General features: G+C 35.6%; 1 protein-coding gene across 6 annotated transcripts in view; it reads right to left on the bottom strand.

Moving 5' to 3' along the window:
* The window catches only part of Fak (protein tyrosine kinase 2 Fak), a 170,458-nt gene that overhangs the window by 21,793 nt on the left and 131,492 nt on the right, over nucleotides 1-17,173 (bottom strand). For all 6 annotated transcript variants that reach the window (XM_090116463.1, XM_090116464.1, XM_090116461.1 and 3 more), the window contains 6 exons: nucleotides 5,624-5,721; nucleotides 2,806-2,990; nucleotides 2,007-2,162; nucleotides 929-1,008; nucleotides 438-594; nucleotides 144-291 (listed from right to left, as the gene is read on the bottom strand). In XM_090116463.1, the coding sequence (XP_089972589.1) occupies nucleotides 144-291; nucleotides 438-594; nucleotides 929-1,008; nucleotides 2,007-2,162; nucleotides 2,806-2,990; nucleotides 5,624-5,721 (824 nt within the window). The remainder of the gene's footprint in view (nucleotides 1-143; nucleotides 292-437; nucleotides 595-928; nucleotides 1,009-2,006; nucleotides 2,163-2,805; nucleotides 2,991-5,623; nucleotides 5,722-17,173) is intronic.

Here is a 17,173-nt window from a genome sequence, read left to right as displayed (position 1 = left end):
AAACAAACAAAAGGTACGCTATTTTCTTAAGTAACATTACAAAATAAGTCCTGTCAAGCTGTGATTGAACGCTACAATATTTTCTTAGCCCACAATTTAATATGCATCAAACAACTCAACGGGCAAAAAACACCCATCCTCACCGATATCGGGCCCGATAGCAAGCTCGACGGGTATCGCCCACCCGGAGCCGAGCGCCGCCGTAAAAGTCTCCCTATCGTACCCGTAGTGCGTGTGCATCGTCTCCACGTACTTCAGCATGCAGTCCGCGTCGCTCAGGTGGCCGACCACCTGCGAGAACAAGGTGAACAGAATGAACAAGGTGAACAGAATGAACAGGCTGAACAGAATGAACAAGGTGAACAGGATGAACAAGGCGAACAAGGTGAACATAATGAACAAGATGAATAGAATACCATTTATACTAAATCACATACCTTTTTAAACTGCTGTTGTATGGACTTCTTAAGCACCTTCGGTTTGATAGCATCCAGCACGGATTTAGGCACAAACTTGTGCAGGCCAAACTCCTTCTCTAAATACTCGATGTTCGATTTCTTGTCCATGGATATTTGCATGTCCTTGCAGAAGTATCTGGAAGTTAAAGAAACATTCAATAACAAATGTTTTGGAAATGTCTAGAAATCTAGAATGCTCCTAAGTTATTAGTGTGATATAGTGGAGTGTCAAGGGTCGGATTGAAATAATAGATTTTCCGCATTTTATACTTCCAGAAAAAATCTTGTGATTACGTTTGAATGCTTTTAAAATACGTTAATCAGCATTTATAGAAGCAAGTACATATTTCTTTCAGCATAATATATGTCAAGACCTAGAGATAGTTAATAATAATAGAAATTATTAAGAAAGAGTTACATACAAAATCTGTGATCCCACATCGGAAATCATTTATTATTATTGTACTCACTTGATTTCCAAGCAACATATTTGTATCGCCAAGTCGTGGTCGACCATCGGATGGTTGGCGTTGAGGTAGTCATGTCGCACCTGGAACGTACACAACATACAAATTATTATCTAAATTTAATATAAACTATAAAGGAAGTAATGATTGGTTGAATGCCTTTCATATCAACGACAGAACCTAACTTCCAAACTAATATGATAAGGAACTTGAAATTTTCACCAATACTATTTTTCAAAGCGAGCACACGAAGTATTTCTGAAAATTCGCCTCCTAGAAGGTAAATTGGTATTGACATTTGGATAAGAATGAATGATTTTTAATTCGAATGAACTTTCCACCATTTATAGGATAAAATGAGTGGCAAATTCTTGGCAATAGTGCAGTGTTATCAGTACAAACACACATCGTCGTAATTAAGAGGGCCCGATCCAAGCTGCACAGATGCGTACTTTACTCTTACTTATCACAATAACGCACCTTATCGTAGTAATCGTGGAAAGTAATGCGGTTTTGTTGTACAGATGGAAAAGGGGGGTAACTTTTCTTCCCTACTTTCACTATACTTGTACTTCTTATCTATACCAAAATAACCCACCTGGTCGTAGTAATAGTAGGTGACGCGGTCCTAGTACCGTAAATGGCCAGACTAACCTTTCTTCCATGCTCTGAACTTTCTTATCACAATAACGCACCTGATCGTAATAATAATGGAAGGTGACGCGGTCATTAGCACAGATGCCAGGAGCGTAGATGGGGATTTTTTCCCTGCTTTCACCCCACAACCCACCTGGTCATAGTAATAATGGAAGGTGACGTGGTCATTGAAGCACAGATGCCAGGAGCGTAGATGGGGATTTTTTCCCTGCTTTCACCCCACAACCCACCTGGTCATAGTAATAATGGAAGGTGACGTGGTCATTGAAGCACAGATGCCAGGAGCGTAGATGGGGATTTCTTCCCTGCTTTCACCCCACAACCCACATGGTCATAGTAATAATGGAAGGTGACGCGGTCATTGTAGCACAGATGCCAGGAGCGTAGATGGGGATTTCTTCCCTGCTTTCACCCCACAACCCACCTGGTCATAGTAATAATGGAAGGTGACACGATCGGAGTCGCACAGGTCGCGCAGGTTGGCGGGCAGGTAGCGCACGCGCAGCTCCAGCCGCCACTCGCTCGCCGGCCACGCGGCCAGCAGCTCGGAGACCGGGGTGTCTTGGTGGATCCATCGGATCTGGGTTGGATATAAATAAATAATCATAATCATTTATTCACCATAAAAACAAAATTAAATATATAGTATCATTATCTTAATTAATAAAAGATTCAAAATATAAGGACATTATATAATATACATTGAACCTGATGATTAAAAAAGATAATAATGAAATGTAATGGAATTTATGCGAACTCGTTTTTATTAATACATTACTAGGTATAACACCTAATATACACCTTTGCATAAAGGTAGATGGGACTTCAGAATAGCTTAAAAACATTTGAAAAGTGCAACAAATTTGAATTTGTGACTGTAGTAGATTACACGAAGATCACGTGCATTTGCAAAGTTCATTAAAACTTGAATACAAAAATTAGAACTTAAACAAACAATAACCATTAAGTAATCATTATTCAATAGAATGCAATCACAATTCACAATTGTTTATAAAATATATAGCTTGTAGAAATAAAAAAAACATTAATTTGTCCAACACGCGATTTATTTGTATCATATACAAATCTGTATATCTACGAACGTAGGTACTGCTTTTTATTCAGAGCAAATCACGTTTACAACCCGCTATCATAGAATATAACTTTAACATCAACAATATGTTCATATACTTCTTTAGACCACAGTTCACTGTTCAACTCACCTTCCCGGTAGTCAACCGCCTCGCCCGTAACGCGAAGCAGCTCGCATACACACGCTCGCCCGCCGCAAGCCTCGCCGCGAGGCATCTGATCACGGAACGCACGTCCTCGTCTGCTGAGGCGCGGACCACGTTGAAGCCGCCGTTGGGCAGGTGGACCTTCAGCGTGGACGGGTCTTGGGATGTGCCTGGAATTATGTACTTACTTTTATTATCTTAAAAATAAAAATGAATCGCCAAATGTGTTGCCAAGGGTAAAACTCGGGACTGGTTTGACCAATTCGGATAATTAATATATAATATTTTGGTGATTTGTGGGAGAAAAGCGAGCAAGCTCATTGTGACTATATTAAAATCGAGATCAAACACATAATATGTTTCTGCTTAAATCCAACAAAAATTTTAAAATTAGTTCATCTGCTCTTGAATGAGTTGTATAATGTCTATAAAAATATATATATGACTATAACGACTTTCTTAAATAATATAGTCATAGAAAATAGCAATTACAAAACATAATTAAATATGGAAATATTTAAGCTTCAGATACCTCATAATCTTAACGAAGATTTTTTCAAGACAATAAGGAAAATTGATAGAGCAATTACTTCTTATTTTCGAAGTCACTGTGCGGAACAATTGATAAAAAATAAACACTCATTTTATCTCAAAATTACCAAGGATTAGTAAATGTTTTATATGAAACTATCCAGCACTCAATCATAAACAACCTACCAAGAAACCGTTTTCATTAAACTATGACTAAACACATGAAATGCAAAACGACACACAATTTCCATAATTCATTCTCATCTTCATAAGTTCATTGTTCAATAAACCGCATGATATATAACGTGAGACACTAAAATAGTTCTCGCCAAACGCCAGCCGCTCTGACGGACGACATAAAAATTTATAATTTAGGGCCCAATAAAATATTTTCAAGAAGCACCATTGTCATCCGTGGGTACAGCTTGACGAATATAAATGATTTTATTAATATGAAATTTGCATGTCGCACATACAGAATGCTAAACCGACGTCCGGCGTGTCCCGAGAAGCGCCTAGAAAACGCGATTATAGGGGAATAATATGTTAATACGTTCTGTGGAACTGTGAGGCCGTATATGGTCGTATACTCGTATACTAATTAGTAAGAAAAACAGATTAATATGTATTAAACTGGCAGAAACAGGTGTCCTGGTGTATGCAAATTAATTGTAATCGATCCGTAATTTCCCGCTATTTTTACTGAGTATCGATGGGAGGCGAATCCTGACGCGGAAGTCTGTTTCTGTTTCGATTGTGTTTTCCTGTCATTGTTTTTTTGCACCATTTATTTATATGTGTAATTACTGTGATGACGGGTGAGTCCGCTTATTTGAGCTTGTAAAAAATATTTAATTGAAGATGTTTTGTCTTCTTCTTGTCTTCTTTGTTTTGTCTTCAAATTCTTGTTACTTGAAATATTTCTACCCAGAAGTTATTTCATTTTATTTAACAATCATTCTTATAAAACCTTATTATTATATGAAATAGATATTCTCTATTGTCTCATGTCTGAAGCATTACAGCGAAACTATTTTTTTACTAAAATAATATCCATTGTTTTCATTCTGATAATAATTTGTTATGACTCATAGAGAGTGCACTGTGCATGGCTGCAGAATGGTTTATCAATTTTGTTAAATAGTCACACGCTTGTATCCCTATAAAGAGAGTCCAAAAATATTTACTCTGCCGCTTTCCCCCCAACCCATTACCAAAAACATACAACTAACTACCCTACACAATACCCAAGTCGGAAAACTATAACCACCGCAACCTCTGCACCTAATTACCTAATTAACATATCATTTTACAGCATCCATACTTATCAAGGAACGAATGCGTTCAATCAAAATGACATTCACGAAATTTACGAATCACCGCGGGTTGCCGCGTCTTGCTCGTTAACCCCACCGGCTCATCACCTATTAATCGAGCGAAGGAAGCGACAAACGACCTTTGACGGCCGAGTATCGCAATTATTCCTAATTGTTACTTATGGATTTGCCGTGTTGAGTGAGATATCATGAGTAATTACGGTATGAACTTTCTTGATGAATCATTTTGGATCTGACTTTGAACTTTGACTCGAAATCCATGCTAATAAGTATAATCAATGCTGTTTGGACCTTCATTGTTGAACAGAACAAGATTAAAGGTAAATAAGACATAAAGCACATTATAGATATTTAATATGGTGAGCGATTGTGACGATTACGAATTGAAAACGCAAACCTAGCTCTAGTTATTAGTTAATAATAGCGTGGCAACATTTAAAGGTTCTTTTCTGTATGTAAAGAAAATAATAATTTCAAACGTTAGGAATGTTGTAAGGTTTCCTTCCCGTTAACGACAGCTGCCTAAATGATATCAAACGACCGTCTGTCGACGAGAGGGTACATAAATACTACACAGAAGTCACATTAACAGACTGACCACATATTACGTTTCTAATTGTTTCTTATAAACGTTTTGTCGTATGGCCACATATTTTGTTAAACTTTCCTCGTGTCAAACAACATTGGTAGTTCTGGCATTGTAGTCAAAAATAATTATTTATCAATATGAAGTTTTACTAATTAATTTTTGTACAATGCTTCTTTTCTACTGCTGTTTTTAGGTCATTAGGTTATTTTGTAGGCATATTTATTTCATTTTCCCCTCATAACACCGTAAGTCCCATCCATTCATTAACATCCAATTCTAATCTAGCATCACAAACCATCAGCGCGTGAATAGCAGCCCTTAGAACAAAATAAAGCCGGCCACTCACCGTGCGTCTGCGTCGGCGCGTGCCGCTTCGGCGACGCGGGCTGCATGGCGCGCGCTAGCGGCCCCTCGCCGCACCGCCCGCCTCCTTCCGGCTCATGACTGAAACAATTAATTTTGAAATTAAATAACATCATCAAGGTGTTTGAATTTTATTATGTACCTATAAGTTCAAAAAATGGGGGGGGGGACAGGAAAGAGAACTTAGAGAAATGTAAGGATGGTTACATATCGTGAATTTTTTTATTAACTGTCTTAGAATACACGAATTGTGTTATATGATAATAAACTCACGATACACGATATAATTCAATAAAGCCTAATAAAGTTATTAGACTAGTCACTAGTGTCTTGAGTTGATGAAAAGTATAGTCACAGATTATACTAGGTATAGTAGTTACAATACCTACTCATAAATTTCAGTCACAAAATTGTTATCTACAATGTGTGGTAGAACGATCTTATATATTTTATTGTAATTCTATCTACTCTAGATTATGTTCTCTATCTGCTTCAATATTTTTACCAATACTTTTCTTCATTGTTAAATTGTATGTTTATAAACTTACAATTAAAACACCATCAACCAAGTCTAACCTATCCAACAAATGTGGGGAGAGCCACATAATGAATTTACGTGTATTCCAATGACGTCACATTAGCTCTGACTGACATTATAATATAGTGCGGGTAGACGGATATATCATCGTTAGATGGAGGTATGGACAGGGCTGATTTGTCAATGCGATTGAGCGTCTCGCTCGTTTGTTGGTGTTTAGAGAGAGATACTGTATAGTAATTTTATTTATGTATTTTTAGAGAACAGTGTAAACATAGAATTCTATACAAGTAAAAGAAATAAGAGTCCATAAGAGTATAAAATATACCTCAAATTATTCCCACATACTACCTTACAGCAAGCTTATACCTACCTACATCATAAGTCATAAGTCATAACATATTGTATACATATAAAATATAAATATAAAAACTCCTTTTATACGAAACCAAACAAGGAAAATCATAAAAAATAACAACACCCCACGCTTATGCGCTGATTACACCTAACGAGTACAGTGGCGAGTCAGTAAATACGCTCTCGGCCGAGACAGTTGCCGAACCGAGTGGGTGTTTACACGTATTTCACTAGTGGCGAGTCAGTTCAGTTTTGATCCCGACGCGGACGTCTGCAATGGATCGAAAAAAAAAAGAATTTAAACGGGTTTTAAATCGGCTGTTACCAGATATTATTAACGAATTGTGGGATGTATTAGAAATAATAAATAAAAATAATAATTCTTTGAAAAAATACAATGACGAAACGAACGAGTGGCGAGTGGCCGAGTGACGCGACGAGTGCGTGTTTATACTTGCCGAGCGGGATAGCGAGTGAGTACTCGGCCGAGTAAACAAATTGGGATTCTAGTGACTGTCTCGCCGCTCTTCTCGGCCGAGTACTCGGCCGAGCACTCGTTGAAGTGTTTATACCAACCGAGCACTCGGCCGAGGACACTGACTCGCCACTGTACTCGTTAGGTGTAATCGCCGCATTAAGGGTGAAGGCTTTTACAAAATCCCCGATAACAATACAATTACTTATAATAATTGTAAGTAACAAGCTACTGAAAATTGTAATTATGCGGTTCCTAATTGGCGATTTGAATTTTCCATACAAAAGGGTTAATCATTATTGAACAGTAATAAAATGAGGAAAGTTCTAGACTTATTGTTCTCTGTTCCGTGCTATTTATGTGGTAGGTATTATAATTGAATTGAAACAATAACTTTATTTAACTACTAGCGACCCGCCCCGGCTTCGCACGGGTGCAATGCTGATACTAAATACACTACAGAAAAACTGTGAAGCGCGTCACACACGGTGAAGATTTTATCTTAAGATACTGTTATATTTTATATTACAGTATCTTAACGCATCCGGTATCAGCGTTCGGACCATCATTTTTCTTTTTGTCATTGCGTACTAAGACTCCTGTAGAACCGCCATCCTGTTACAAATGACCCACAAAATTTCGCGTCATTTGTAACAGGATGGCGGTTCTACAGGGGTGGGTGGTACGCAATAACAAAAAGAAAAATGATGGTCCGAACGCTGATACCGGAAGCGTTAAGATAATGTAATATAAAATATAACAGTATCTTAAGATAAAATATTATAGTATCTTCACCGTGTGTGACGCGCTTGAACGTTGTACATATAAAAACATAGCGGCCCGCTCCGACTTCGTATAGATAGCCTGGCGGCCGGCCGGTACCGCCGCAAACGCTACGTCCCGCAATTTTTAAATCTGTAATATCTTCGAAAATATTCACTTAAATCATACGGTGTAAAGGGCCATATAGATCTATATTAAACGAACAATGTATTCAAGGTATTTAATTGGTTAAGGATTAATGCTGTATTGGTTAAAATCGCATCGAAATTTAGCCATTATTTTTCGTAAAAAGTAAATGACAAAAAAATGTTGTGGGTTATCCATAAGAGATAGACATATACCATCGCGGACTTTTCTATAGACCTTTTCAATGTGTATAATACTTAGTACATTATTTTGATAAAACTCGTAGGGTTCAGCCTGCGTTTGCAATGTAAGCGGAAAAAATGTAATTTTTTACGACATCACTTTAGAAACCTCAAAAATAACATTACTTCTCCACTATTTAATGGATGTTATTATACATATAAACCTTCCTCTTGAATCACTCTATCTATTAAAAAAAACCGCATCAAAATCCGTTGCGTAGTTTCAAAGATTTAAGCGTACAAAGGGACATAGGGACATAAGGACATAGGGACAGGGAAATCGACTTTGTTTTATACTATGTAGTGATAAACAGTAAGTAAATTTACACCTTGGTTTCATCCATATTCTACTAGAATTATAATACATATTTAGAATCTAGGCGGAATTTCGTAGTTTTTTTTTGCGAAAGAGCAACAAACATATTCAAAGCTATCCTTACAACTTTCCTCTACTTAATACCATGAATTAAGACCAATTAAATCGAGACAAAAAAGTAAAATCATCTATTTAATCAGTATTTCATCACATCAAATACTACTATTTCCAGACATGCCTCGAACATTGAATGTTAAGTCATAGTGCACATGAATCCAGTGCATTATTACAACCTCAGCACTGACCATAGACAAGGCTATAATTACCATGCAGCGCAGGGGTCAGAAGGGTGCCTAACCCCCTCCACCCCCATACATCGATTGGCAGCATGCTGGCCAACATTACGAAATTATAAACACGGGAATAATTTGATAATGCCTATCTGCTTGTTATCTGTTTATGAGGTTTTGTATCGAGTTTGTTCTCGGAAAGCTTTAGAGTTGAATTAACTTGCGAACTCCTATATGAATACAGCTTTAGTTATTCTTTATAACAAGCTTATGCTTCCTGTCAGTGAAACTTGAGTCGTTGTTTGAGATTTTGTAAGTTTTTAACTAGTTTGACTATAACGGGAACTAGGTAACCAACTAAGGATGACCATATAACAAATAATTTTACCATATTCGTATAAAACTAGCTGGAACCCGTAGCTCCACGTCGTACCTGGGATAAGATTAACTTAGTAACAGTCTACAATAATCAGCAACTTTGCAACCATAGGTACTATAATAATCTGTTTTTATACAAATTCGTTCATTGATTTTTTCGTCATCAAAAAATAAACATAAAATAGTGGTAATTGCTGTGACGCTGTTTAGAATTAAGATGACTAGAGCTCCATACAACATCCATCCTTCCAAACATCCTCATCTTCATCCAAATTGTAATTTTAATACAAATTTTCTCGAAATTCCATCATGTTGGCACCCCTGCAGTCCGCCATTTCGCGCATCTGTGTGCAACAACGCATTGTGCATTCGCCATTGCCGGCCAGCCGTGCGTGTTATGCAAATGACAAAAAATCAATGTTTCGTGTATCATATAAGTACATGTATATCTTATTTAGCGTTGTGTACTGACTGTAGGACATAAAGAGTCCTGTATACTATAATGAAATGGTAGCAATGCACTTTGTTAAAAAGAAGGAAACTAATCATAAAAGCTGTTTAGTTTATAATCAAAGAATGATATTGAACAAGCTTTCTGCTTATGAAATTATATACTAAAACCTTCCTCAAGAACCGCGCGCTATACAATAATGAAAACATAATGAAAATCGGTTCAGTGGTTATTAAGTTTATGACGAATAGACAGTCGTAGCGGACGACTTTGTTTTATAATATGTGATGACTAGGATCGTGAAATTATTCAACGCTAAGAAAACATAAAAGCGTAAACAAAATAACTAGAGCTCAAACGAGCTTCAATATTATCTCTAACTACGAAGCATTTGTATCGAAAAATAGCTATCAACATGTAGGCGTAAACGCGTCATGGACACATCATATAGTCTAGACATGTCATAACAAGAATAAGAAAAATACATCGCAATGATTCAGCAAATATACAGTGAAAGTTTTAAAAGAGTACTACTAAAGGATCCGTATACATGTCCTAGAAAACTTTATTGTAATTGAAGAATGGAAAGGTCGAGAAATACATAGTCAATACATATCCATTACAAATTTAGTACCACCCTCTTTTCCTGGAAGTCGGGTTTAAAACTGACAGTCACATACTTTCATAATAAGCACCTACTTTTTATGTATAATAATCCAGAAAGCTTGTAAAGATTGACGCATATTTAAATCGTTAATTACTCTGACGAAAACACGAAAACAGCTGATCGAATCTGCATGAAATGTATTTCTGTGACCATTATCTATTTATGTGTAACGGTATGAGCTTATGTACTAAGTTTAGTACATAAGCTTTTCATACCGCTAAACGCAAATAAAGCTACATTTTGAAGCTATTTCTTCTTACACCAAGCTAATCGATCGAATCATCCTACATTCTCACTCTCATTTATACAATTAACTGTTAATTGCATACACTTAACCGACTACTATAATAAAAGTACAATTACTATGAATAACAAACGTACACTTACAGAATCGAGGCCGTAAATTAGCACTTTACCGACTTCAACAAAGGATGATACGCCTTAGATGGGGAACGTCATATTTAATAAGCGACTGCTCGGAATACCTAACCACCAGTGATTCATTATGCATAAATAATAACGGAATGAACAGACAGACGACGAATTTATGAATTATAATAATTTATGAATTATAATAATATTATTTCGCTAATATATAATTAATATTAGCGAAATAATAAATTAGGTCTTGATTTGATCACTAGGTATTTGTGTTATTATTTTCTTTCTTCATGTTCATACCAAGAACTTGGTAGTTGATCGACGATACTTATAGAATTATGGTACAGAATACATAATATAAAAGCACGCCTACAGCATTTATTCATTCCGCAAGAAAGATCCACAATGCTTCTTTTAGAATCCATTTTGAATCGTCCAATTACAAGGCAATTACTACGACAAAGTATCACCGGTTCGGAAAGCAATTTCTACGTATACAATACCCGGCTTGAAGCTGCTGTTTACGAATAATGTAAATTTTATATAATATAAAATAAAAAAATTATGCTCAGAGAAGTGAAGAGTCAGGAACAAACAAGAGATGCATCATGACATGAAGATAATGTTGCAGTAACAACATTACTAACTCTAATCCATCAAAAAATAATTAAATTTCAGCACATGTTCGTTATTATTTGTGTAATTATTTTGTTTTTGTTTGTGTTTCTATCTGTTCTAATAATTCTAATTAATCTTCAAAACGTCTTGACCTAATTTAAAACTTTCACTGGCACATGGTTTATGATATTGGTGTTAAAAGAAATGCTCAAAAGCTATAATATAAACAGCGCTTTCAGCTTTTTCACATCAATTTCCATTTACCTATTTTCTGAGTATTTTTAACCAACTTACTTAATTTAATACCACCCCTAGGTAATTGATCAACTATCCTTCTCTTTACCATATTAAATAGCGTTCTAAACAAATATTTACTAACATTCTAGTCCTCTTTCCTTCTATTATTACAATTATTAACAACTAGGAGATCTATTTACACATAATAATCAACAATTTTTTCACTTATACATTCCACGCTACCCACCATATGTTTTGATACGTCGCTATTCCGTTAACAGATACAGATTAACAGCTAATAAGCAGTTTTGACAGTCGACATTCTTCAATCAAGGCTTCGCCCACGCCACGCCCACTCGAGCAGCGTGGGGAAAGCTGGAGGCATGTGTTACAGTGAACTTGCGATTCTATGGAGATATGAAAGCTATGAAAGTGCTTCTTAGTAGCAATGCAAACTCAAACTCAATACTTTTTCATTTATGTTAACTTTTACTAGTATTTATTAATAGTATTTTTTCAACAACTATAAAATAAATACATAGTTTGAAAAAAATAAAATGCTCTGGAATTTTTCAAACTGGAAACATAAAACTTTTTCAAAATATTCGACCGAAAATTTTTTATTTATATTTTCATGAATTATTTCTATAGTATTGGTATCAGTATATAACAAGCTTTACGTGTAAACACATTGATTGCGATATAAGAGCCTTAAGGTTAAGTGTCGTGTCGAGATAATTTCGGAATTCGTTAATTAAGAGCCCTTTGTACTGAAAGTTTAGGCATTTTAGGCACTGAGATGGCTCGCGCCCGCGTTGCGCAGGAGCCGGCGCGGCATGAACTCCGGTGACCTATGAAGGCGGGCGATTATGCCACAGTATAAATAAATCAGTAGTTCGATTTTATTTGCTATCGTAGGAATGTTGTTGATAAATAAATTTACTACTTATCCTATACCATTAAACGAGCAATATTTGCATATTTATATATTTGTTTGTATATATACAGTGTGGAAATTTTCGATGTGCCCTGAATGGAAAGTACTTGAAATACTAGGGATAGCAAATTTTTCTGAAAGGAAACATTCCTTTTTCAAATTTTATTTTATTATTCAAATCGATAGAAACAATATAAAAGATAATTTATTGTTAATTTCTCGTAAAAATTTTTTGGTCTATTTTATACATAGTTACATTTAAAGTTTAAAATGAAACTCTCGTTCTGGATACATTAATTTATTTTCTTCTGAAAATATTGGTAATAATAATTAAAAGTAAAACAAATAAAAAAGGCAAAATAATAATTGAATATAAGTATGTTAGCGCGTTTAATTTAAAGATAAAATTATATTTTAAAAGTAAATCAATTGACGAACTTAATTAATTATTTTAATAATAATCAAATGGATAAAAGTATTAATAATCATTTAATTATCAAATAATAATAACATTACATGTCGTATTCAAAATAACGATCAAAACAACACAAATAACACCTGCGCTGACTCACACAGTCACGCCACTCGAATAATCGTCCTATAAATAACGGTCGTCTGCAGTTGCGAGTCATTCTTGTACCGACTTTGGTCGAGTTAAGATGTCTAAAAAGTATTATATCAGTATTTAATTACGTAATACAACCACGCTTTAACATCAGAAGTAGAAGATGAACCAGCCCTTACTCGGAATCCTGGCAGGCTGGCACAAATTCTTCCATCATACTACGTGACAGTGTGCAACTGTCACTGTCACCATCATGACAGTATACCACTGTGGACTTCAATCTACGAAAAATTGGATTGAATTGACTTCAAGTAAACAAGGATGAAGGAACTCGCACAATGTGTGTTTTCTTGTGCGTTGTGTGAAGTTAATGTTTGTGGTGTGGAATATTGTAACGGTAATGTAGTTCATCAATATTACAATGTGATGTGCAATCCGGGCGGTTGTCCAGGATATTTGAGCCTTTAATAATTGTGGTAAGCGAACGACGTGCTTATGTCACAAATAATAAGTTTTTGATCCCATGGAATTTGGATCCAATGTGGTGCCTTCGATGGCGCCCAGTGTAAGCTATTGTGGTGCTAAATTATTATTTTTCTGTATATTGACGATTGAAAAACGCTTCTATGCGAAGTCCAGTTGAATAAATCAATATTTGAGTTTGAGTTCATCGTATGGATGTGATGGTGTTCTATAAGGTCAGTTTGGCCGAGCGGTTATGTTTGTGTTATAATACATTGTGTTTTGACATCACGAGATAAATTACCGTACTCATTTCAAATGAACGTACGAGGACGTTTTGTGTTATTGTTTTACTATGGCCAAGCCGGATATAACTTGTGTTTTAACTTTTAATTATGTTCCAGGACTTATGGTTATCACTTGAGAGTTGAGATACAAATGAGATACAGAAGCCGCTGTTCGCAGCTGGAAAAACTCGTTGAGCTATCGAATCCTATGTAAATCACAAAAATACTCGACAATGATTGCTATGAAGCGAAAAGTACAAGCAATTGCTAGACTACTATTGTGTCCTGTGTACGTGTAACAATAGTACCAAAGCCAAATTTAGATGACCGTGTTAGCGGTAATGGAAACTAAATATGATAATCGACTGCCACTTGTCTGTACGGGTCTTCTGTGGCTTAGTCTTACAACTGGGCAGATAATAATACAATCGACTGCCACTTGTCTGTACGGGTCTTCTGTGACTTAGTCTGACAACTGGGCAGATAATAATACAATCGAATGCCACTTGTCTGTACGGGTCTTCTGTGACTTACTCTGACAACTGGGCAGATAATAACACAATCGAATGCCACTTGTCTGTTCGGGTCTTCTGTGACTTAGGCTGGCAACTGGGCAGATAATAATAGAATTGAATGCCACTTGTCTGTACGGGTTTTCTGTAACTTAGTCTTACAACTGGGCGGAAAATAATACTAACATGATTGTCACTTGTCAGTATGGATTCAGACAGTGGTTTAGCCTGACAACTGGACAAAGAAACAAATACTTTGAATATAATGTACTACTTAAAACAAGTCGGAATGTCACCAGCTGAAGTGAATTATATCATTGATATTTTGAGTTTTGAATTACCGCTCAGAGCACGAGCTTTTTTCAGAATGGCCGTGTTAGCGCGTTTAATTTAAAGATAAAATTATATTTTAAAAGTAAATCAATTGACGAACTTAATTAATTATTTTAATAATAATCAAATGGATAAAAGTATTAATAATCATTTAATTATCAAATAATAATAACATTACATGTCGTATTCAAAATAACGATCAAAACAACACAAATAACACCTGCGCTGACTCACACAGTCACGCCACTCGAATAATCGTCCTATAAATAACGGTCGTCTGCAGTTGCGAGTCATTCTTGTACCGACTTTGGTCGAGTTAAGATGTCTAAAAAGTATTATATCAGTATTTAATTACGTAATACAACCACGCTTTAACAAGTATGTAATAAGTAAGTTAGTGTATTCAACCAACTTAAAAAAGTGTGACTATTTTACAACAATTTGAATAATAATCAATTAATGATTTGTATTATTGTATACAATATCGAAGCTTTTTAAGAAATGTATAAAATACTTTTTTATGAATTATTAATTATTATCATACATCATAATATTATGTTACCGGCAATATATTAAACCCTTCTTAGTAAATGTATGTTATTCCGAGAAACGGTCGGAATGAAATAAATTATATTCGTCACATTACCTATGATATCTTTAAATCTGAACTTTTCCTAAGTAGCAAATGTGGGTGGTTTTTGGGGTAGCGATTAACCAATATGAGGTCAAAACTAAAATCTAAGATGGCGCCGACGAAAATTTGAAATGTTTTCGTCATGGGTGTCATTTTCAAAGAGTTGGAGTAGCTATTAATCAATATGAGGTCAAATCTAAAATCCAAAATGGCGCCGACGAAAATTTGACAAAATTTCGTCACGGGTGTCATTTTCATGGTTTTTGGGGTAGCTATTAACTAATATGAGGTCAAAACTAAAATCCAAGATGGTGTCGACGAAAATTTTACATCTTTACGGCATGAGTTTCATTTTCAAGTTTTTTGAGACAGCTATTTACAAATCCCCAATGTTACCGTCGATAATTTGGTAAGTATATTTTTCTTACAACCGTTTACATATTTTTCGAGCAGAATTCAGAAACCTTGAAAATGACACCCGTGACGAAAAGATGTAAAGTTTTCGTTCGCGCCATCTTGAATTTTAGTTTTGACCTCATATTGGTTAATAGCTACCCCAATAACCATGAAAATGACAACCATGACGAAAAGATGTAAAATTTTCGTCGGCGCCATCTTGGATTTTAGTTTTGACCTCCTATTGGTTAATAGCTACCCCAAAACCCATGAAAATGACACCCATGACGAAAAGATGTAAAATTTTCGCCGGCGCCATCTTGGATTATAGTTTTGACCTCATATTCGTTAATAGCTACCCCAAAAACCATGAAAATGACACCCATGACGAAAAGATGTAAAATTTTCATCGGCGCCACCTTGGATTTTAGTTTTGACCTCATATTCGTTAATAGCTACCCCAAAAACCATGAAAGTGACACCCATGACGAAAAGATGTAAATTTTCGTCGGCGCCATCTTGGATTTTAGTTTTGACCTCATATTGGTTAATAGCTACCCCAAAAACCATGAAAATGACACCCATGACGAAAAGATGTAAAATTTTCGTCGGCGCCATCTTGGATTGTAGTTTTGACCTCATATTCGTTAATTGCTACCCCAAGAACCATGAAAATGACACCCATGACGAAAAGATGTAAAATTTTCGTCGGCGCCATCTTGGATTTTAGTTTTGACCTCATATTGGTTAATAGCTACCCCAAAAACCATGAAAATGACACCCATGACGAAAAGATGTAAAATTTTCGTCGGCGCCATCTTGGATTATAGTTTTGACCTCATATTCGTTAATTGCTACCCCAAAAACCATGAAAATGACACCCATCACGAAAAAAGTCAAATTTTCGTCGGCGCCATCTTGGATTGTTGTTTCATAAAAATAATATTTGTCATACTCATTGAATACAGATCAACCAACATCATAATAGTCTTTCTACTAGTACTTCAAAACTTTGCCGCTATTCCTATTCAATAACCCATAAAAAAGAGGATCTCAGGCAAGGTAATTTTTAAAACATAATTTTAAATCACTACATAGTATAAAACAAAGTCGCTTTCACTGTCCCTATGTCCCTTTGTACGCTTAAATCTTTGAAACTACGCAACGGATTTTGATGCGGTTTTAATAGTTCTTTCGATTCCCGGTCGAAGAAAATGAATTTTTGAAAATCTTTGAATGCAGTTCTATTTCTTTTTAAAAATAAAGGAAATTTGCTATCTCCAGTATTTCTAGTACTTTCACCCAGGGCCCATCGAAAATTTCCACACTGTATTTACAAACGAATATATTAATATGCAAATATTGTTCGTTTAATAGTATAGAATAAGAAGTTAATTTATATTTACAACAATAATCCTAGGATAACTAACAAAATCAAACTACTGATTTATTTATACCGTGACATGCTCGCCGTTTTACTCGCCGCTCGGTTCTAATACGCGAGCGGCGACTGCAACGTGGTCGGGAGCAAAACTAGCACAGGTCCTC

The sequence above is a fragment of the Colias eurytheme genome, chromosome 25, assembly GCF_061535395.1.
Source record: "Colias eurytheme isolate Ceu_HAF_F1 chromosome 25, ilColEury1 Martin Lab GWU primary, whole genome shotgun sequence".
Lineage (NCBI taxonomy): Eukaryota > Metazoa > Arthropoda > Insecta > Lepidoptera > Pieridae > Colias > Colias eurytheme.
This window is presented reverse-complemented; position numbering and strand designations above follow the sequence as displayed.